General features: G+C 41.1%; 2 protein-coding genes across 5 annotated transcripts in view; one reads left to right on the top strand and one right to left on the bottom strand.

Moving 5' to 3' along the window:
* Positions 1–1,312: 1,312 nt before the first annotated feature.
* On the bottom strand, positions 1,313–10,447 carry FASTKD3 (FAST kinase domains 3). Of its 2 annotated transcripts, XM_082754859.1 has the most exons (6): positions 8,896–10,444; positions 5,659–5,744; positions 4,903–5,065; positions 4,350–4,419; positions 2,980–3,094; positions 1,313–1,707 (listed from the first exon to the last, which is right to left on the bottom strand). In XM_082754859.1, exons 1-6 carry the CDS (start codon positions 10,331–10,333, stop codon positions 1,609–1,611), a joined length of 1,971 nt encoding a protein of 656 aa, XP_082610985.1. In that variant the 5' UTR covers positions 10,334–10,444; the 3' UTR covers positions 1,313–1,608. The 2 variants fall into 2 exon arrangements, 1 of the variants encoding a protein (XP_082610985.1); XR_014317037.1 differs by lacking the exons at positions 1,313–1,707; positions 5,659–5,744 and having other exon boundaries at positions 3,026–3,094; positions 8,896–10,447.
* A 108-nt stretch (positions 10,448–10,555) lies between these two features.
* MTRR (5-methyltetrahydrofolate-homocysteine methyltransferase reductase) overlaps positions 10,556–22,495 on the top strand; it is a 32,365-nt gene continuing 20,425 nt past the window's right edge. For 2 of the 3 annotated variants that reach the window (XM_082755236.1, XM_082755234.1), the window contains exons 1-3: positions 10,556–10,679; positions 11,031–11,205; positions 20,096–20,278. In XM_082755236.1, the coding sequence (XP_082611362.1) occupies positions 20,135–20,278 (144 nt within the window). In that variant the 5' untranslated portion in view covers positions 10,556–10,679; positions 11,031–11,205; positions 20,096–20,134. Of the gene's footprint in view, positions 10,736–11,030; positions 11,206–20,095; positions 20,279–22,495 lie in introns of all 3 variants that reach the window. The other variant, XM_082755235.1, reaches the window with a different exon arrangement.

The following is a 22,495-nucleotide window of genomic DNA, read 5'->3' as shown; positions in this document are numbered from 1 at the left end:
TCGTATTCTCACTGAATCCAACAGTTGAGTTTTAAGGTACTTTCGGGAGAAAAAACATCTTCCGCAGGGTGTGCACTGGTTTGGCTCTCAGGCATCATTGACCCTGCTATTGTTTAAAGCTGCAGCGATATTGATGCTGTTCAATACGGAACGTGTAGCCAGACTTATCATACTTGAACAAGAAGGACTGGAAGTCCACAGTGTTGACTGACACTGCAGTTCTGTCAGATAGTAAAGAATAGGAAATGTAAATCATTTGCATTCAGTGAGTCTGCTAGTAAATATAAATATATATATATTATATATATATACACATACAAACAAGTAACTTCTTCATCTGGGGCCTGGATAAGCAGTAAACTAGGCAAACAATAGAGTATTTAGTATGATGCGAGAAGTCAAGTATATAAAGCAGTCCATTCTGAGCAGTGTTTACCACTTTCATTTATATGACCAGCATGGTCCCCTCTTTCAATGAGTAATGGCTGTGGACAAGAGGGCAGCGACTACTACATTCCTTTTCAACAATAAAGGCTTCGTTAAACAAATCCAGCAGCATTAAATGAAAAGGAATCACACAGAGTAAAAATAAAGTGAGAAGGAAATGTTTTCTAACAATGCCAGAATGCTTTTTTAAGAGTATGAAAAGTATGCCAGTGAAGAATGAGACAGAACATCACCATATTCTGTAAAGGTTATTTTTAGTTTAGTACAGTCAGTACGAATTACTTCTTTTAAGTATTTTTTTCTATATTTACAAACCATCTGTGTTCGAAAAAGCTACGGGAAAATAAATGTTTGAGAACACCACCACCGTCTGGCCACTGTCAGAAATGACTCACTTCCACCATAGAGTGAGTCATCAGGATACGGTGTCAGTTTACTGATTTCTTTGCTTATGTCACCCCCTTCTCTTTCAATCCCTTCCCACCCCTCCTCACTTTTGAAAGCTTTTCATGTGTTGTTCCTCCTCCTACGTGTTCCTCATTCAGTTCTGAGTGATTGACTTCTCACTTTAACACTCAGGTAGTGACAAAGGAATACCTTTCATAGAATTTCTTTCTTACTTTCTGTAAGGCATTGCTATTTAGAGAACAGCACTCTACAACTCTTAAGTATGTGCTATAAGCCAGTAGTGCTTGTGCAGCTACTACAAATTTTAGTTTTATGAAACACTTGGGAAATCATACGACCAGCTATGAGTAATTTGCATAATTTCTTTTTATACTGTCAAGAAAAAAAAAAAATTATTGGAAGGTAACATGGCACATTTTGTATATACAGCAACAGTTAGTATCCTTAAGTAGCCACACCAGTCTATATAAAGTTGTGAGTTTGAACCAGTGAAAATAAAAGGGAAATGCAGCAATGACTGTTTGAGACTTTCATCTGCCCTGTAACAAATATTTACACAAAAGTTAAGAAAATATGTTGCTCTTTATTACTCTTTACATGTCAATTCTTCCAAATATTGGAAGGTCACACACATTCAGAAGCTGAAATCATCTTACACGGAGTTACTTAGAAAACAGAATTGCTCTTCCACACACAATATGTGCACTTCATGGTACAGGAGGTCAAGTTGTGAAGCAGTATTATTCCCAAGTGTCAGCAGCCAAGTCCGTATGTGTGAGGAAAGATTTTTTTGTGTAGATATTCTGCCATCTTTCTGCTAGTGTGTAGACTTTCTATCTCAAAAAATGGAACCTGGAAATGAAACCAAAATAATTGCTGGAGATATCTTCCAATAAGCAACTGGGTAAGATTAACTTTCCTTAAACAGATATATAATTACACATCAAAAAATTGTCCTTTAAATTTAAGCACTTAATCCTAAACATATTATTGACCCTTGAAACTTGTAAGAATTACCTGAAGTTACTGGAAAGCTAAGAAAACTGTTCATTACAGTTTAAACTAAGTGAAATATAAAGTAGTCAGGCTTATGTGATAAGTGACTGTAAAGCGAAATGGGTATTTGAAAATCTAAACGTGTTTTGGTCCAAAACATGTTTAAAGATAAAAATATTTATTCAATAGGCAATATAACGTATGTACTCTGCTTTGTGAAAATTTTATTTATTATACAAACCAATTCTTTTTTTTTTTTTTTTAACTCTTGTTTTTAAACTCCAGACTCATATCTTTTAAAAAAGTATTTAACTGAAAATCCTGATTCAGGATCCTCTGAATCCTTAGGCAAGTCCAGAGGAGGGCCACAAAGATGATCAGAGAGCTGGAGCACCTCTCCCATGAAGACAGGCTGAGGGAGCTGGGGTTGTTCAGCTTAGAGAAGAGAAGGCTCTGGGGAGACCTCATAGTGGCCTCCCAGTATCTAAAGGGGGTCTACAGGAAAGCTGGGGAGGGACTCTGCGTCAGGGAAGATAATGACAGGACAAGGGGGAATGGCTTTAAACTAAAAGAGGGGAGATTTAGACTGAATATTCAGAAGAAATTCCTCACTCAGAGGGTGGTGAGGCACTGGCACAGGCTGCCCAGAGAAGCTGTGGATGCCCCATCCCTGGAGGTGTTCAAGGCCAGGCTGGATGGGGCTTTGAGCAACCTGGTCTGGTGGGAGGTGTCCCTGCACATGGCAGGGGGCTGGAACTGGGTGATTCTTAATGTCCTTTCCAACCCAAACCATTCCGTGATTCTGTGATCCTACCAAACTCTTAACATTTTCATTTAAATCAAGATTTGAACTGCAATCACTGCAAAGAAGTACTCTTTCAAGCGGCTACTATTTGTACAGGCAGCAAACACTAACTAATCTGAGAAAAAAGAAGGAACTTATGTAACAGCCCCCCCAAATGGCAAAAATTAGGCAAAGAGAACACAGTGTAGAAAGGACAAGATTATACCTGTCATGGGACCTGATTGCAACTACAATTTTAAGTGTTATGCAGTAATCATTTTTCACTTGTTTTGTTAACCGTAGTCCACTGCCTCAGGATGCAAACTGCTGTCGCTGGACTTTACCTGCACAACTTTATAACCAAGTAATTGAAGATGCCTCCGTTTGATGGCTTCCTCTCCCAGCAGATTGTGGCTGTTAATACAGAATCTGTTTCGACCATCAACACACAGGGCAATTCTAAAATCAAGCACAAGTGTTATAGATCAGAAAGAAGTCAGTCATTTTAGTCTACACAACTACTGCAGTCCCTAAGAAGAATTAGACAATACCTCCTCTTATTCCCTAACACCTCTTACAATTAAACATTGTAGGATGGGAGTTACCTACTTTAGGCCAATAAAAATCACTCAATTTAAAGCTGGGGGACGGGGACTGAAGCTTAGTGAAACAGATCTGAAAAGCCTATTTATATGCTATAAATAAAAATTACTATACAAGTTAATGATAAGAGTATGATATTTTTAATACTACTGTCAGTAAGCTGTTTTGAATTCTTCTAGTGGGAAAACTGAGCAAAATACTTGTCTCATCTCGAAAACATTTCAGCAGTTAACTTTATACGACTTACTAGAGATTCAAATTAAACCTGTGCATATGGTTGGCAGCATCATAGACTGCAACTATACTTTTTCCTATTTGGCTATATAAAATTACATTGACTTAAAATAAAATTTGTTTATCCACTATAAAATACATTTTCAGTAGGTTAAATATATTGTGACTTTATTTATGTGCGAAAGCTGTAGTTTTTAAAAAAATTCAAAGCTTGTTTTCAAACATTTAGATTTTTGAAAGCACTTATGTTACTCTGTGAGCCTTGTGAAAGTCGAGCTGGAGAAAACATAACCTCTTCTAAGAATTCTGCTTTATCCACAGAAGCAAAGTCGCAAACACAGCACAGACAGGTTGCCTAACTTTGTAGCTACGGTTTCTCATACCAATCCTTGTTTAACTTGTTTTTAAATACGTATGCATCTTTTGATGCAAACAGTGTCTGTGGCAAATATCCTCATTACACAGGATATTCTCTCTCTTAGAGAAGAACATTTGTGAACTCAACCTGTTTTAAATTGTGCTAAATCTTTTGCTTTTTAGTCAGAATAAATTTGTTTTTGCTTTGCAAGAGAATTAAGATCAAAATACACGACTGTAAGTCAAACCAGGATTACTTTGATCATGACTGTCACTGGGTAGAGAGACTAATCGCCTGACAACTTAATGTCATGAGGCAAGATGTCATAAGGAAAAAGAGATCTCTCGTTTTACAGACTTTGCCCTTTTGCCAAAGGTTTCAGTGTGAAACTTCAACTCCGATGAGTGCAAAATGCAAGTGCAAAACTCCAATTAACTTTAATTTTGCTATGGTTTCACTCTGGGTGTTCTTTATCAATGTTTACCAACATTTTACCCATGCTTTCTGTTATTCTCTTACCGTTTGTGTATCTCCTCACATTGAGCAGCGGGCAAAACAAAGCCTTCTTCGTCTAATTTAATCTCAATATCTAGTATAGATGAAAAGATAAGCAAAATTAAAACCTGTTTCATTGTAACAAACTGCTTACTCTAACTCTCGTGCTCTGGGCTGCCAACCTTCCTGCCTGTCATTTCTCTACTCATCACCAAAGCAGAGATCAGGCAGTTGCCTCAGTGGCACTGTCTCATTTTGCTTTACACTATAAAAACTGTTTACAGGTTAAAGAAAAATAAAGATCACGAGTTAGAAGCTATTTTCAGTGCAGACAGTTTGTAAATTCCAAGTAATATTGTAATTTGTCTCTCTCCTTTCTTTTCTGAGTTCCCTCATTTTCAAATGTCCTACAGTTACCTTTTTATTCCATTTTACTTTTTCCATATTTGCGGTTAAGAATGCATACAAAGGGAATAAAATCAACCTCATTTTATTTTTGGAAAGTAAAGTGAAAACGATAGTTTTGACAGTGTAAGTACACATTTCATTATTAAGCTGAAGAACTAATGTTACTTACCAACTATATAGAAATACGGTGTCGATACTTCTGAAGCAAAATATATTCTTTTCTTCAGTAAATAAAGTAGTCCAGCCTTCACCCTTCTGAGGAGGTGAAAATCCAGAGAACAGTGAGGACTGAGAAAGGCCTTCACTTGATACTTTGGAAGGAGCTTGGGACCCTATACAATGACAGAAAACTCAATCAAACTAAAGAAAAAGGGAGATAACCTTTTTGCAATTATATTAATGCACCGAAACGTATTCTGTGCATTTCAAAGCCATGTCTAGGGAGAGACTTACAGTCTTCCAGTATGACCTGCTGGAAAGTTAAAAAACAAACAAGACAAACATGCAAAAAAACCTTCCCCTGTCCCCCCTAGAAAAAACACCAAAATGTCCTTGTCAAGCTTCCATACAATCAAGCTGAACGCATCACTCAAGAGAAATGCACAAGTGTTTCCATTCCTCTGCAGTAAAGCCAACATCCAAGTGACTGATTTTTTTGTGGTCCAAGTCAAAAATAAGGGAATAGTTGTTGGAAATACACAAAATACACTTAGTGCTAGGCGGTTCTGTCAAACATGTATCCGTCAGTCAAACAGACAGAAATTCTTCATATTTCCACCAAGAAAAAAAAAACAAACAACTGTTTAACTGTTTTGTCCAATTCCGATGTTTTTATGGGAAAGAATGTCTTCAGCTCCTATCAATAGGGCCCTTATGACCGCGCTGCCTCTTGTTAGCATCAGTTCTGGTTTTGTACCTACCATACCTCATAAAACGGGCACTCCAGGGTAACGGTTAGAAAAAGCCGGGTTAACTGGGAGGCAACAAATCTGTCCAAACCAGGTGGCTGAGCTGAAAGAACAATATTCAAGTTTTCATGTGAATCTTCAGCAAAGCATCTTTACACATACCATCCTGCAGAAGTTAGGAAAAGCAATTCATTGAAATGTGCAGAAAAGCTACTCGATCGTTATCATCCTTGACGCTTACCTGAGTGAACAGAAAGATCACTTGTGAAACAACATATTTAGAAAAATTAGAAACAGATTTACAGAAATACTGTCAACATAAAAATAAAAGTAGAAAGATCTTGGTTAGGACTGTCCAATTCTTTCACACACACACACAAAAAAAAAAAAAAAAAAAAAACTGAAAAAAAGAAAAAAAGAGGATCTGAGAGATGCAAGATGTTTTACAGGAAGGAATAAGCTTGAGTGGAAGTCTTGAAGAAATAGTCTATTTCCTTCTTCCTCCAACCCCTCTCCCCAAGTTACTTTCCCAGGATTTCACTGTTTCACTCAGGTTTTTTATCTGATAGAGGTTGAGAATACTGAATAATTTCTGGAGATTTGTTTACAACTGTATACTTGAGGCATCTTTCACCATAAGTGCAAGGCATTACCACAGAATGGTAAAAAATAATAATAATAAAAAATAAAAAAATAAAAAAGTAGGATAAGATGCTAATCATGCCAGTCATCTTTTCAAGTTCCTATTCTGAGCTTTGACCATTCCAGTGGAACAGCTTCACACTGACTTGAAACAACACTCAACGTAACTGGTACTCTGAGGTTTCTCATTTCCTAAGTATCAGCCTGAGAACTTTAAAACACATTCTGGTTTGTAAAATGGGAGGAATGTCTTCTTCCTAAAAATCAGCTGCTTAAGGTATTTCACATTGAGCAGCTAAAAAATGAGTGACTTAAGTCCCTAATCATTTTCAGAACTTGACCTTTTATAGAGTGTAATTAACACAGCAATCTTAGCTGAGATCCAGAGAGGAACCACATCACAATCTAGACTAAAATAATTAAAAAATCAGGACAAGGGACCACTCTTTATGCCTTGATAAAACGCGAGCGTTAGAATACAATTTATATTTTTACTTGGATACTTAGAAAACAAAAGCCAGCAGTTAAGAATAGGCTGGTGCGTTACATCCCTATTATGCTTTACCAGCTCATTTTTATTTTAATTAAGCCTTAAATTATGCATTGCAAATTATTTTTTCTCAGCTTTATCCATTTACCCTTTTCAGTTTTCACAAGCTGTTCATAATACAGTATGAAAGATAAATATGACCAAATTGAAAGCACAAATATAATACAATAATTTGTACCTCGGACATGGGACAGAACACTAAAGATGACAGCTAAAGGACACACCTGCTTCTATTTTGACCCTACCTGAAAAGTTGGAAACAATTCAGCCTAGCAGAAGGTAAAGGAATAAAGCTGTAGACTCACATGCATGTAATGGACCTTATTTGAATCACAAGGCAAAACAGTATTTCAAAAACACATTGTGTACTTCCAGAGATTTATGAATTCTGTGCCAGTAGTTGTAACATGCTCTTATCAATAACAGTAATTCAAATTCTTTTTGTACCAATGCTACACTTAACTTCTCTCTAACATTTGTATTATTCTCCAGCAAAGTTTAAGGATTTATATGTGTATTTTTAAATACAACTATACAGTTGGTCTACAGCTCCCTCATGAGGGGAGCGGAGGGGCAGGCGCTGAGCTCTGCTCTCTGGGGACAGCGACAGGACCCGAGGGAACGGCACGGAGCTGGAACAGGGGAGGGCCAGGCTGGGGGTTAGGGAAAGGGTCTGCACACAGAGGGTGGTCGGGCACTGGGACAGGCTCCCCAGGGCAGGGGTCACAGCACTGAGCCTGCTGGAGTTCAAGAAGCATTTGGACAACACTCTCAGACACATGGTCTGATTTTTGGGTGGTGCTGTGTGGAGCCAGGAGTTGGACTTGATCTTTGTGAGTCCCTTCCAACTGAGGATATTCTATGATTCTACAAACAATTAATTATTTCTGTAGTAATAGGTAAGCTTGCTAGTAACAGAATTGCAAGTAAGCTCTGGAGTAGTTATTGTAACTTGTTTAGCATATTATAATTCTGTCCCAAATTTAAAGGCTCTCAACAGTTCTTCCTGACAACTGTGATCACGTACCTTGAGTCAAAGCTGTGGGATAAGTGCTTTGGGTGCACAGGAAGATATCCAGAAATAAGGCTTATGCAAAGTCAGCGGACTTCATCTTAAAGAGACAGGGACTAAAATCTTAAATTTAATCAGTAGTGCACAAGCAGGAGAGGTAACTCTTTTAGATTCATATTCAGTACTACTAGTGTTTGTATTGTTTTTTGAAATAGCTCTTTCCTTGGGCTAGCCCCTAGTAAAACACCTGAGAACCAGTTCCAACCCTAAGGAATATGAGATCCAATTAGTAAAGGCAAACAATTGTAAGAAGCAGAAAAATGTACAGAAAAGTGACTTGTCCAAAGCTGCAAAACAAAGGGCTGGCTGCACAATACAGACAAACAGCCAAGTCTCATGATGCACTATCCAGTGTCCTACCTTTATGCCACATCCCTCATGTGGCAGTCATGTCAACAATTCGGAGAAAAATGAATCCAGAATCACTAAAATATTTTACATCACCCATGAATCACACCAAGTATCATCGCATCATCCACTTATCATTAAAAAATCCACCACTTTTGCTCTCAGTTTTGCTGGTTCCATAACCAGTCTCACTAGTCTTTCCAGCCCCATAGCAGCACTGCCTCACTTCAGTGAGAGCGTTCACAGGGGTCACTGCATAGGCACAGAAGTTTAAACAGACAGAAATAACATATTTCTCAACTATTTCACAGAATAATTTAGCATCTATAACTTGTGTAAGATAAAGGACAACCATAGGGAACAGCAGAGGGGCAGTATTTTCTTGAAAAGGCAGAAGGATTAGCTGAAATAAAAATTTTCATGGCATTTCAAGTCCCCGTTCAAATTCTGCTAAATGATACAACTGCAACTGTGACCAGGAAGCAACAACCTTCAGCCTCCTGATCACAAGTCACCGTAATCAGGTCATTGTTGATTTGATGAGATTAGACAGATGCAAGTGGTAACAAATGGGTGCTGGACAAGAGACAAACCATATAATAGAGAGAAACAGAACACTGCAGGAGAAACACTGCTCCTTACCTTGAAGATGTTGCAGAAAATAGGGACTAAATATTTTTGGCAGAAAATTTACTGGATAACGCTGAATAAGGACACACGAGTGCAGCAGGTTCAGCAAAGTGTGAGGCTGAAACTGACTAAAACGAGTATGTAGTACAGTTTCAAGCTTCCTAAACAAGGAAGAAGCACTTGGAGGAAGATAGTTAAGAGTCCCAAATGGGGCAATACACTCAGCAATCTGGCTGGTGGTAAATCTGTCAGCATCAGAAATGAAACATTCTGCCACTGCATCAAAAATAGGCTTAGAAAGGATCGTCTTTTGGCAGCAATACTGCATCACTTTGCTGACTGTTTCAGGATGCATGGAAGAAATGGACTTGGGTACGTGTGTTTCCAGTGCATCTGTAAAACTTTGTTCACGATGTCCAAAGTACAGGAAGGCATCCAGTACATCTACCAACTCATCATCTGTGAAATAAGGAACGTGCTTCACAGAATGCTTACAGAGTGCTATGACTAAGGGAACTGCCTGAGTCTGTTGGAGAACCACCAGTGAATTCAGTATTATGCTAGTGAAATTTGGGCTTAGCTGGTCAGCTATGGCTAAAGTGGCGCTGTTCATTCTGTTTAGCAAGTCGTGGTATTGTTCCCCTTCCCTGAAAGTCACCCGCAGCATCTTGTAAACCATCGTCATTTCCCTAGGAGTCCAGCTCTCTATGTCTTCTTCCTGTATGCGGTTCACGATTTCTTCCAGCGTGGCACAGCCGGGGCCTTCCAACTCCAGCAAACTCTCTGCGAGCGAGCACTGATGCTCCACAGCCAGCTGCCTGGTGGCGAGCCGTTCCTCGCTCTCGGAGAGCAAGCTTGCCATCAGTGTGCTCTCCGGATCGATGCGCAGCTTTACCAAAGCCTGCAACGCGTTCAGCAGCCCGGCGTTGGACAGCTTTGAGGCTTCAAATTCAAACTGAAAGCATAACGCCTTGAAGATGTCGCTCTCTAGCACTTCTTCAGGGTTTTTCAGGCCGTCGTCATCCGCCTCAACTTCAGAAATCCTCTGCAGGGCCCCCGATGCCATAATATCAGACATGACCTCCAGAGAGCTGAGGAATTTAAAAATCTCTTTGGAGGTACCAAGGCCGCTCAGCTTCCTGAAAAACACTTGTTCATCCATCCACCTGCCCTCGGCTTTGGGACCGCTCCCGGCATCCCCGCAGAGCTGCACGGTGTCATTGACACAGAGCGCCTGTATCCGCAGCTGGACGTGGTTTTGGCGACAAAACATGTACCTGCACTGATCCCCGGGGCGCAGCTCCCTCACGGCCACGGCGCTGGGGGGGCCTGGGGGCTTGCGCTGCCCGCTGGCACAGCTCAAGCTTTTGCCGAGGGCCAGCAAGACGCGCCGGCTGGCCGGCGTGCCGGCCGAGCAGGCACGGAAGCTCTTCAGGCTGGCCAAAGCCATGCTGGCCGCGGCGTGCCCTCAGCAGACACCTAGGAGGAAAGAACAGGCAAGAGTCGTGCGGCCAAACGCGCTGAAACCCTGCCCGGCAGCCGGGCTGCGGACCCCTCCCGCCCCGCCTGCTGCTGCTGCGTCTGCTACTACTGCTACTACTGCTACTACTGCTGCTACTGCTGCTACTGCTACTGCTGCTACTGCTGCTGCTGCTACTGCTGCTGCTGAGAGCCGGGGCCTCACCTCCGCCGCCATCACGGGCACCGCGGGCTGCCGGGAGCTTCCGCCGCCCTCACGGCGCTGCTCGGCGTGGCCGGGCTCGGTACTGCGGGTGCCGTGCTCGGCCCTTGCACGGGTAGGTCTGTCGGTGACGGGAATTCGGGAAAATGGCGTTTTGGGGAAGAAATAGGGGTGAGAGGAAAAGCACGAGGGTTCCAAGGGGGTGGTGGCGGCAGGACCTGGCGCTGGGAGCGCTGTGGGGGGCTGTGGTTGCTGCTGGGGCTGCCTTAGTGCGTCAGGCACCGGCCCTCCTCAGGGGCAGCTCTCCCCCTGAAAACACACACAAAAAAATAAATAAAATAAAAAACTATACTTCTTTCCGGTGCAGTAGGAGGTTTACTGTGCGATTTTATTTTTATCTTCTGAAGGAACTGCTGCTTGAGACTGCTTTCGGCGAAGTTCACGTGTCTTGTTGTCTCGGTTGCAGGGTGAAAGGTATTGCGAACAAGCCAGTATCTGCTGAAAAAATGACATACAAACTGACCTGTCTGTGAAACCACAGTTTCACAGCCCCGTTTGAAGCCCCACAGAAGAGTGTGAGGGTCCTGCAGAGGCATCGTGTGGGCCAAGTAGAAAACTGGTCATCTTTCTCCTTTTCTAAGGTATGAGAAAGAACATAGTAATAAAGAAACACCATTTCACCTTTATTGTTTTTTTCTCCACAGCCAGACATTGCCACCTGCTGACAAAAGAGCAATCAGGTTGGAAGCACAGCACATGACTGGTGTGAGAAACACTCCGTAGCCAATAACTTAGGCTCAGGCGAGGATCTCAGTGAAGTAGTAATTTATTCGCGATTGCAATGGCGGGCGCCCCACAAGCAGGAGAGAGCGCATCTACTAGTTCCAAAACACAGTTTATATACCTTTTGATGGCAGGACCCTCCCCTGTTTCCCCACTGAGTGGGTAATCCAGATTCACAATCTATCTGATGCTTCACAAACAATGCATGGCCTTCAGTCGCCGGCCTGTTAAATTTCAAATTTCTTTTGACATTTTTACTGCTTGAAGTGGTAATGTTTCTTCACTTATCTGACTTGACTTGACACCGTGATTTTCACCTAATTGTCCTAAGGAGTCTGATTGTCTGCATTTTACAAGGTCGCCTGCTAAACTTTCTTATCACTGTAAGCATATCTCAGTACCACATTCCCTCCTTCTAAACAATGTAACTCTGCAAAAACAACATTTCTATTCCCACAATTCCCCCCTTTTCTTTTTTTTTTTATAAACTGTTGATTTTTGCAGAAACTCTTTTTATTTTTATTTATTTATTTATTTTAAGTGTAATTTGGTAAATATCTTCCTCTTCACTTTCTTTGCTCTCCATTTCCTCTAATATCATTTTATCTGAGTAGGGTGGTGGATCTATGGTCATTTGTTTCAATAATGTGGTTTCAATTAACCGCTGGACAAGTCCCCTTACACAGGGGATAATGCAACAGCCAATAGCTGTCAAAACTCCTGCTACTATAATTGAGGATGTAAATATGGACGTTACCATCCCTTTCCATTTACCAAACCAAGATTTCAACCATCCTGTGATGGAAGTGTCTGCTCCCGAATTTTCTGCCAATTCATTGGCAAGGGTGGTAAGCCCTTGCAATGCTCTTGTTACTGTGCCATCCGGGGCAGTATTGTTACGGATAAAAGTACAACAGTTGCCCAGCATCACGCATACACCACCCTTCTCCACAAGCATCATATCTAATGCTATCCTGTTTTCCCAAGCCATTTTGCTGGTGACATCTAGTTGTTCAGCGATTCCTCTCATCGCATCCTTGGTATAATTGATGAATCTCTGCTGATTATAATAGAAATAATTAATCCAATCCACATTTTTATTGATTGTTACCCACCAGAACAGTAACTCAAACCCTGCAGCAATTTAATTTCTGGCTTTATATTCATCCCGAACTCCTCTAGGTACCCCAATAGAATCTATGTATACTCTATCATCAAATGATATTCCTAAGCCTCCTTTACTTCTTCTGGGTATTTGTGATGTTTCTCTTTCAAATGCCAGGGTGAAGGGTATAGCTGATTGAACAAGTGCACAAGTGCCTTCCCAATTAGATGGTAGGGTGGACCGTAAGATCTTCCCTCCACTGTACCACCAGAGATCTGCCCTGGGGATCTCTAGTCTTGAGCAGTTTCCCATCAAGTCCTTGGTAGCACAAGGCAAATTCTCCCAGATGCCAGGTAGCACTCACACCCTGCCGTGAGAGGCAAGCTGTATGGTTACCTATAGCTGTAGAGAATGCAGGGGGAACTGTGATATTGTTATCATGCAAGAAACAGCAAAGAGAGACTTACAGGCCTCATTTCCCCAGGCAGTCTTTTCTTGGTACAATGCAATCATACATTGCATCCCTTGGGAGTCTTTGGTCCACCCCCATGGGAAGGGCACTATCTGGGCAATCGGTCATCCCAAGGCACAAGCATAGCAGTAGCTACGGTTGAGACTCTGGACAGTATATTTGACCCATTCTATCCAGGCATTCACGTCCCCATACCCTGTTTGAATCTCAAATGTTTGAACTGCCACATTTCAGAGGGCCTCCTGTTTACTCTCCTGTTTTCTCCTTGAGTTTCTCCCTTTCTCTGATGGCAATAGAGGATTGTTTCCATACAGCTATTCTCAATCTGGCTGTTGTGTCTCTCCCAGTTATTTGTTCTTTCTGCTCAATTGTCATTGGGCATTTAAATCTCCACAAGCTAACACCTCACAAGCATCAAACGTGACGGCTTGTGGTACATAACCCTCTGTCACAGTCACCCATATTTTGATGGGGTATCCCATTTTTGCTATTATCTGGTCATGCCTTTTCCAAGTTACCAATTGACCAAGGCCTTCTCTGAGGCCTAGAATCACTAAAAACAAAATTAGTAATCAATTTTTCCCTGTCATTATTTTTAAACCTTAGGTTTCCAAATAATTATCGATACAAAAATAAGATGTACACTACTACTATAACAACCCCCCCCTTGGGAGCACTGCAGTTCGCTATAGGTCTGTCCTTTCTCTCAATCACAAGTCACACTCGTTAGTTACCTGTGAAAATAAAAGGTTAGTTTACATTGTAAGCTCTTATCCTGCTCAGAGTCCACTACGAGATTTTTTCTCTTCAATTTCAACTTCCAACAAGTCTTTTGTAGGAACAGCTTCCCAGGTACTAGCGTCGACAGATGCCTTCACTCGAGTATAGTGAGTCCAACCTTTTTCCGCAGTTCTTACGGCTGTTTCAGTGGTCAGTAATTGTCCTTCCCATTCAGGCCGGAGTTGACTCTTTCCAGGTCCGAATCAGGACCCGGTTTCCTGGGTGATGGTGGTGAATGGGGAATTCCAAAGGTGGGGTTTGAGCCAACAACCCACAGGTCCTGAGAGATGACAAAGAAGAAGACAACCCCAGAATACAGTTCTTAAGGAAACTCTCTTATTTTGAATTGTGGTATCTCATCCCTTCTGCCCAGATAGGGCAATCTGAACAGCATCTCATATGGTGAAATTCCTATATCCTTTCTTGGTGCTGTTTAAACCTGTAGGAGTAAGCATTTTACCCAAGGAAATTGGGTTTCTAACACTAGTTTAGTTAATTGCTTCTTTAATGTCTGATTCATTCGCTCCACCTTCCCAGAAGAGGAGGGGTGCCAGGGGCTGTGAAAATCCCACTCAATCTCTAAGGCCTGCTTTAACCCTTTCAGTAAAGCTTACACCCATCTAGTCACGTGGTCAATTAGGACAAACAAGTAACTCAGTAAAGTTTACCTGTATACTTTGGAAAGGTCAAACCCCTGGCTCCCGTCCCCCTCTAAATGGGTTACAGAACACCTTTTTATTTACCTTTTGTCATATGGTACATCCTCTACATATGTGCTTCCCTAAAGTGTATATTCCTACACAGACATACTTTCTTAGCACAATATCACACATTGCTTGCACCTCCCAATGACTCTTTTGATGTAAAACAGTTAATATTTGCCTCATTATCACTTTATTCAGCATTTCTCTCCCATCAGGGAGTATCCGTTTTCCTTCAGACTTCATGGCTCCTGATTCCTTAAAAAAATCATTCTTTTAAAACTTTTTAGTTCTTTCTTAATTTTCAACAATTCCCTGAATCCTCTCTGGATTTATTCTTCATTTTCCCTCAGACATTAGATGCCTTAAATACCTGACTTCTCTTTCTCCATATTGTAACTTTTTTTTTTTTTTTTTTTTTTTAATACTCTCAAGCCCTGCTTTCCCAGAAAGTTGAATAGCTTGTTTGTTAGTAGCTTTCTTCACAACTCTTTTCTCCTGTCCTGACAACAGAAAATGATCCACATATTTGTAACATTAATACCTCCTTGGGAGGTTGTAATTGCTCCAAAATCTTTTTTAAAACTTACTCATATAGATAGGTGGCCCTGTAAACCCCCCAAGGTAAAATTGTCCACCTATATTGTTGCTTCCGTCCCCATTTCAGGGTCTTTCCAGTTAGAGGTGAATATACGTTTGCTCTCAGGGCCTGAGAGCACTCCATTAATTACACTGTTATTCCAGTCTAATAATTTACTAGTTGAATGCCCAATTTAATCATCAAATCCCTTCCCAACAAGTTAGTCTCTGCCTTGGATACATACAATAATTGCCCAGTGATCATTTTATCCCCTAGTCTCAGCTTGGTATCCCCCCCAAAGTGGCACTGTTATCCCAGCCCCACTTTTTAGGGTTTCATTAGTTAATTTAATCCCTGATACTTTACAGGTCAGTAATGACCTAGCTGTTCCCCAGTGTATTGGGTTTGATGGCAAGGTTCGGGGGCTGTGAGTAGGGGGGTGGGAAACTGCAGTGGCAGCCCCCGTGAGAAAAAAAAAAAAAACGGAAGCCTCCCCGTGGCAGATAAGGGACAATTTCATCTGGCCTTAAGGGGCCCACTGCTGCCCAGAGCCAAGCCATGAGCAATACAGTCCGTGCCTCTGTGAGAGCACATCCACGAAAACAAACAAACAAACAAACAAACAAAAACCTGCTTCTCAACAGCAGTTGAGAGAGCGAGAAACCCCCCCGCAGACACCAAAGTCAGTGCAGAAGGAGGGGGAGGAGGCGCTCCAGGCGCTGGAGCCGAAACCCCCCTGCGGCCGCTGGAGAGGCCCCTGGTGGAGCAGGCTGTCCCCCCCTCCCCGATGCTTGGGAAACTGAACAAACACCACAGCAAATATGCAAATATACCAAAACTTCTAGACTGTTACTTAGATAACGCCTACATCACCTTTCCCTGCTCATCAATTTCAAACAGCTCTGTTAAATATTACATGCCACACCTTTAACACCTTCGGCAAGACTTTTAACACTTCCTTTATCTTCCTCCAGCCCGCACTTTTCTAATACCAGCACCAAAGGCTCAGTCAGAGTCCAACTTAATTCCATACCTTTTCCCTCCAAGATACTGAAACAACATATCAATATAGCATATTTCATCCCATTTTCCTTCTTTCCTCCTTCTTCCACTCCAGATATTCCTATTTGAAGTGGCCAGCCTGGCCACACTTAAAACATCTTATCAAAGCCTGTCTCTGCTAGGACTCGGGCCACAATACAGGCAGCCCTCTTTGCCTGCCATTCCTTCATCTCTCTTCCTCTCCTTTCCATCCTGGCCCTGACTCCCCCTGAAGATTTTCTTCATCTTTCTCCAACCCTCTGCCTCACTACCCGCTGCACTGTCAATACCATTAGTTTCGATCTCTTTTTTTTTTTTTTTTTCCTTCTCATCTCCCCTCCAGACACACACCTCCAGGGCCTCCCACAGGAGGGTCCCCCAGTGACTGTTCACTACATTCCCCCACCTTCTGAAGCATTTTCTGCGTATTTTGCAAGACTTTAATCACACAATGAACTTTCAAGAGCCCTTGGGATACTGGGTCCTCAGGTCTCATCCCCAAGTACTTTCTCATTCTAACCCGAAGTCTGTCATATGATTTCTGTGTTGCACACTATTATTATTCCAGCCAGGATTGGCAAATGGGTATTTCTGCCCTGCCGGTATTACCCCTGGTCCTGGAGGATGAGCTCTTTCCCATTCTTGTATAGCAGCTCTCCTCCTGATCATTCACATTTCTTTCCCTGTAAACAACATACTTATAGACATAATTCCCTCCCCCAAGAGTATAAATCAGGTCGTAGGAACTGGTCTAATTGTTCAGCTAGGCTGTTGGGGTCCTTGAATAAAGACTTCCTCTCCTTCTTAAAAAGTCCTAACCTCTCTGCTGGTAAGGAGGAGGGGGTAGTTCACCTAAGAGGATACACAGTTAGTGTTAGTACTGTTAGTATCAGGGAAGGCAAAATTCTCAACATATCTTCTACCTTGTTCTAATTCTTGCCAGAGCCTAGAGTACAATCCTTCTTTAGGGACAGTGTTAATTACAGTCCCTGTCTCCCTTCCCGGAGTGACTGCTGCTGCCACCAGTTCAATATTAAGATTATAGGGAGCATAACTTGGCTCCTTCTCTGAAAAAGGAATCTTATTGTTTACACATAAATTTAAAGCCTGAATTTTCATCAGACCCGTATTTTGGCCAAAATACTGCTGTTTCCTTAATTGATTGTTTTGTCCAGACTGATACACAATGTTTAACCTTTTTTTTTTTTTTTTAATTACTTTTCTTTTACAATCCCTCTAATTTTGGGATTATGTTTCCAATTTCTTATCATTTTTCAGGAAGAACTATTAGTAGGCACTCCCCCAGGGATATCTCCCTGTCCCCTGGAACTCATATTTTCCCATTTTTCCTAACCCTCGCCAGTATGTGCTACAGAAATTTCCCTTCTGCAGTGCACCACACACCAACGTACTGAAAAATGGGGGTGTACCGCCAAGCACTTCCCCGTGCCAGCGTTACCGCACACCTATGAGTTTACCAGATTCCCTGGAACTCGTACTTCCCATCTTTCCTAACCCTCGCCAGTATGTGCTACAGAAATTTCCCTTCTGCAGTGTACCACACACCAACGTACTGAAAGATGGGGGTGTACCGCCAAGCACTTCCCCGTGCCAGCGTTACCGCACACCTGAGTTTACCAGATTCCCTGGTGTACTTCCAAGCACTTCCCCGTGCAAGGATTACCGTACACCAGATTCCCCTGGTGTAGTGCCAGCACTTCCCCGTGCAAGGGCTTACCATACACCAGATCACCCGACCCCCAAGGCAATACTTAATATTTCTTACCTTGGTCTGTGCACAGAGTTACCGGATCGATTCTTAAAAACCCGGAGTGCCTACCTTCTTCCTTTCCCCACTACTTCACGGATCCTGCCTCTTTAACCAGTCTCGGGCCCTCTGTCAGCTTTCCGCAGAACCGCCACCGTCGATGCACAGGACCGCTGAAATCAGCGGGGCATGCCTTCCTGCTGCTGCGGCGGTGGGGCTCCCCAGTAGGTGACTGGATCCCGGACGAGCCCCCAAATTGTGAGAAACACTCCGTAGCCAATAACTTAGGCTCAGGCGAGGATCTCAGTGAAGTAGTAATTTATTCGCGATTGCAATGGCGGGCGCCCCACAAGCAGGAGAGAGCGCATCTACTAGTTCCAAAACACAGTTTATATACCTTTTGATGGCAGGACCCTCCCCTGTTTCCCCACTGAGTGGGTAATCCAGATTCACAATCTATCTGATGCTTCACAAACAATGCATGGCCTTCAGTCGCCGGCCTGTTAAATTTCAAATTTCTTTTGACATTTTTACTGCTTGAAGTGGTAATGTTTCTTCACTTATCTGACTTGACTTGACACCGTGATTTTCACCTAATTGTCCTAAGGAGTCTGATTGTCTGCATTTTACAAGGTCGCCTGCTAAACTTTCTTATCACTGTAAGCATATCTCAGTACCACATTCCCTCCTTCTAAACAATGTAACTCTGCAAAAACAACATTTCTATTCCCACAACTGGGACAAACCTCTGTTTGTTTCACTACTGAGGGTAGTGAAAATGAATTTCTATGAACCTTTGTAATTTCTATGTAGTCAAATGGTAGTATTTCTTTTGTAAAAGGAGGGTGAAAAATCAGTCTGTCGATTATTTGGCTCGTGCATCTTTTTTGTGCACATGAAGTCAGTTATTTGAATGAATTTAAATATTTTTTAGGTAAAGCAATGTCAATTTAAAGTAAAAATTGTGCTGGAAAATGTAATAGAAAAAAATAAAATGAAAGCCTTACATTTTCCTAGTAATTTTGTGTTTCATGGAATTCGGGTATGGTACAGGCACTGTACTCTTAAGAAGCTGTCATTTAATTTTACCACTTTTGTTTTACAAGTGTGCTTTAAAAAAACCCTCAGTATCATAATAGCAGATATGTCCTGCAATACTGTGGGGAGACATATTTTGCCATATGAATAGAGTGCAGTATTCTTTTTCTGTTTTCCCTGGAAGAAACAAGGAAAAAAGAAGTGCCTGAAATTATTTTGCTACAGGTCTACGTAAATTGATGTATGTACTTGAATCTGTGGGGGTGCCATAAGTGAAGTACAGCAAACTGGGCCCAGGCACATGAAAAAAAAGTCTCAAGTTTGGAACTAAAATTGCTGAGTTTTCATTCTAGGTATTTGAGTTCTACTGCAGCTCCCAAGCAGTAACAAAGCACTAGCAGAAGATTAATTTGCAATATATGCACAAGAGACATTTTAATTGTCTCTCTTACTCACTGCTTCTTGAAGTTGACCTTTTATCTTCTGTCTTTTGTCTGTGTCAAAATCACAAAAGAAAAGCTTGAATGAGAGAGGTTTTATGGGACAGGCAGATGGATAAAGATGTGCATCTCGTTTCTCCTACTTCTTTCAAGACTTTGGGAAGGAGTGAAATTTTACATTGCAGAAGATTTCTCTAAGATTTATTTGAAGAAAAAACGTCAAAAGCTCAAGAGTTGTATAAGAAGCTCCTTTTTGAAATAGGGAATGAAAAGTAATGCTTATGTTTAAAAATACAGACACAGAGAATGGCATGTAAGAGCATTCAGGTAAAAAAAAAAAAAAAAAGCTGATTTCAGAGAAGAAGAAATTAAGAATTAAAAACATTGATCAAATGTCGTAGTTCGATGTCACCAAATTATGTATTTTGTTTTTTTCAAATGCATCTCAGAAAGCTGACTAAAGCAGTCAGTAACCTAAAATGGAAAATAAAACTTACGTAATAAAAATAGTATTTATTTTCATTATTTTTTTTTCCTGTATTGTATTGCTTATAAACTAGGTTCTGAGCTTGGCACTCTGCAATATTATTGCAATATCAAGATAGTACAGCACACTTAACTGAATCCTTCATATCCTGGCCTGCAAAGCCTAGTTGTGAGAAAAGACTTCTCTTCAGAGTAGATGCCCTGTTTCCAAGTTAAACACCAATACTGCTATCCTTTTAAAGTATCTCTTTTTAATCTAATAAACAGGGCAAAATCTTGCCATTCCGCATGCAGTAAATTTGCTTCTTTCTCTTTTTTTTTTTTTTTTCCTCTGCAGTGTCTTAAATAAAATTTAAAAAGTACCCTGTTTTGGAAAATGTGCTGTGATTTAAAAAGGAGGTTTTTGCTCCTCTATGCAACACAGAAAGGGCAGGCAAAAGCCATAGCTGAGGAAATATGCGTGCAAGCAGGTGCCCACGGATTTGAAGCTGATATGCACTGTATAAGTGAAATGGACGAGGTGAGATACTCTGTGCTGTTTTGAAAAAGAGTTATTTAAGAGCTACGTTTTTCTTCATGTGCTTGAGTGGTGGCTGTTAATAACAGTGAGGTCTGAGCACATTTATCTACCTAAAATACACCATCTAGTTTTAAATTTGCAGGTTTTAGGAATCAATAACGTGGATCGATACTCATGATAGCCTTCTGCCAAATCTTTCTGGTGATTTTTCGTACTAGAATAGTAAATGAGTATACGTGATCTCTGTTCCTAAAATCAGTACAGTGACTTCTTGAAAGCTAATTGTGTGTGCAGTATTGAATGAATTCATTATTTGTCGGTCAACTTTCCTGTCAGTAGAAATTATTATTCAGTTTGTTTGTTGTTCATGCATTGGAAAATTTGAGAAGCTTATAAAAATAATTCAGTTCCCTTTTAGCAAGTTGCTTTCTTGGGGGCACACTTTCTTTTGTAGCTGGACATCTGATTTTGAATGAATGTTCTCCAAATATGTAGCAAAGTCTTAGAAGGAGACTTATCCAGCCAGCAGAGAATGTGGAGATTCTCCTTATATTCTTCCATTTAGTTTCTTCTGTGTTTGACAAGTTTGTAGATTAGTTTCAGGAAGGCAGCAGGCTGGGTATTTCTAGTCCTGTTAGTGGCCTGCACTTGAATAAATGCAGTTTGTCAAATTTGACAAGACAACTCAGAGCTGGGAGTTATTGATGGGGCATAAAGGTGCACTGAATTGAGAATGTGAGAATTAAGCATTGAGGAAAAAGCTTTATGGCTTTACGGATTTCATTACTTAAGCTTTTACTTTCCCTTCACTGTGAATAAAGAGAACTTAGAGAAGTGTAGGTGTAATTAGAGAAGGAAAGGCCGAACGACAATTTACATCAGCAAGAGCATGCTTGAGGTATGTGGCCTCTTGTGAATTCCTCTGGGTGAGATCTGACAGCTTACTCCACAACCTGTGTAGTTCAAAGAGGTGTGTGTGTGCCTGAGGTCAGGAAGTGAGATGCTTCTGTTTTGTCCATACTAGTCAGTTAGAAGGCCTGGCCCTTCTTTATGTGTTTGCTGGGTATTTCTCTGAAACTCTTCACACGTTTGCCAAGGAGAATGTAGTGGAGCAAACAGGAGTTTAATGAACTAATCCTAACTCTGTTCTAATACACCAGCTTTTTCTTTTGAAGCTTTTATCTTTTTTTTTTTTTTTTTTTTTTTTTCATGGGACACAATTTTATGTAACACTTTTGTGATACCAGTAGGCCCTTACATTTTGTACTTGAAGAAGAGACTTTTATTTGTTAATGCAATAGTCACCTGTGGCAGTGCACTGAAGTTCTTGTACTTATTAAATAAGCTGTGAAAGCTCTGCAGATCCAAATTACTGGAAGAGAGCTGCTAAGGCTTCTTTATTTATTTTATATTTTTTCCCCACAACTTATAGCTCTGTTTTGGAAGCTCAGGAATTTGTGTGTGCTTGGAGTTTACTTGATCTTGTAAAAGACAAAACTGTTTTGGAATGTCCCTGGACAGCAACTCACTGAGGTCTGGCAAAATACTTGAGAAATGTCCTTGCATGTTTACTCATGCTTCCTCTTCTGCTTCTCTAGACCCCTGCTGTTGGACCCTGCCGCAGGCAGGATGCTGTTTGAGGTGGCAATTTAAATTGCTCCTTGCAACTGTTCCTAGGTTCTTCAGCAAAGTTGTGGAAAACAATGACAATAGCAAAACCACTTGATAACGTGTTTCTTTGTGTTTCTAACTTTTCTGGGTTTCAGATGTAAAGAGTAACCTCCACGTGCCTAGAGAAGGAGATACAGTTTGAGTGATTTATGCTTAGAATAAAACTCAAATCCCGAAGTTTTGAACTTCAGTCCTGACACTGCCTGAAACAATTAAATAGTATATCTTGCAGTCTTTGTGTATATTTTCTCATATTTCTATTGTTTTATTGGAGTGCTGGGATTGAGTTTAAACTGAAACCAACATGGAGCAGTTGGAGGAGATGGGGTTGCTTCTTATGGCAAAGAGGAGGCTAAGGAGTAACGTAATTGTTCACATGCTTTCTAGTAGACAGGCAACCATTTTTCTTCTGTTCATGTGGTTCTGTACCTTACATTAATAAACAAAGTTACAAACAGGATTACAGTTTGCATCCACAAAAGAACTTGTAATTACATGAAAGCGTTTCTGTGGTTTAATACAGGTAAAATGAGATTAAATGCTCTT

The sequence above is a fragment of the Aythya marila genome, assembly GCF_965140915.1.
Source record: "Aythya marila genome assembly, chromosome: 2".
In the NCBI taxonomy this organism is placed as follows: Eukaryota; Metazoa; Chordata; class Aves; order Anseriformes; family Anatidae; genus Aythya; species Aythya marila.
Note: the sequence above shows the minus strand (reverse complement) of the source record. Positions and strands in the feature narration are given on the sequence as shown.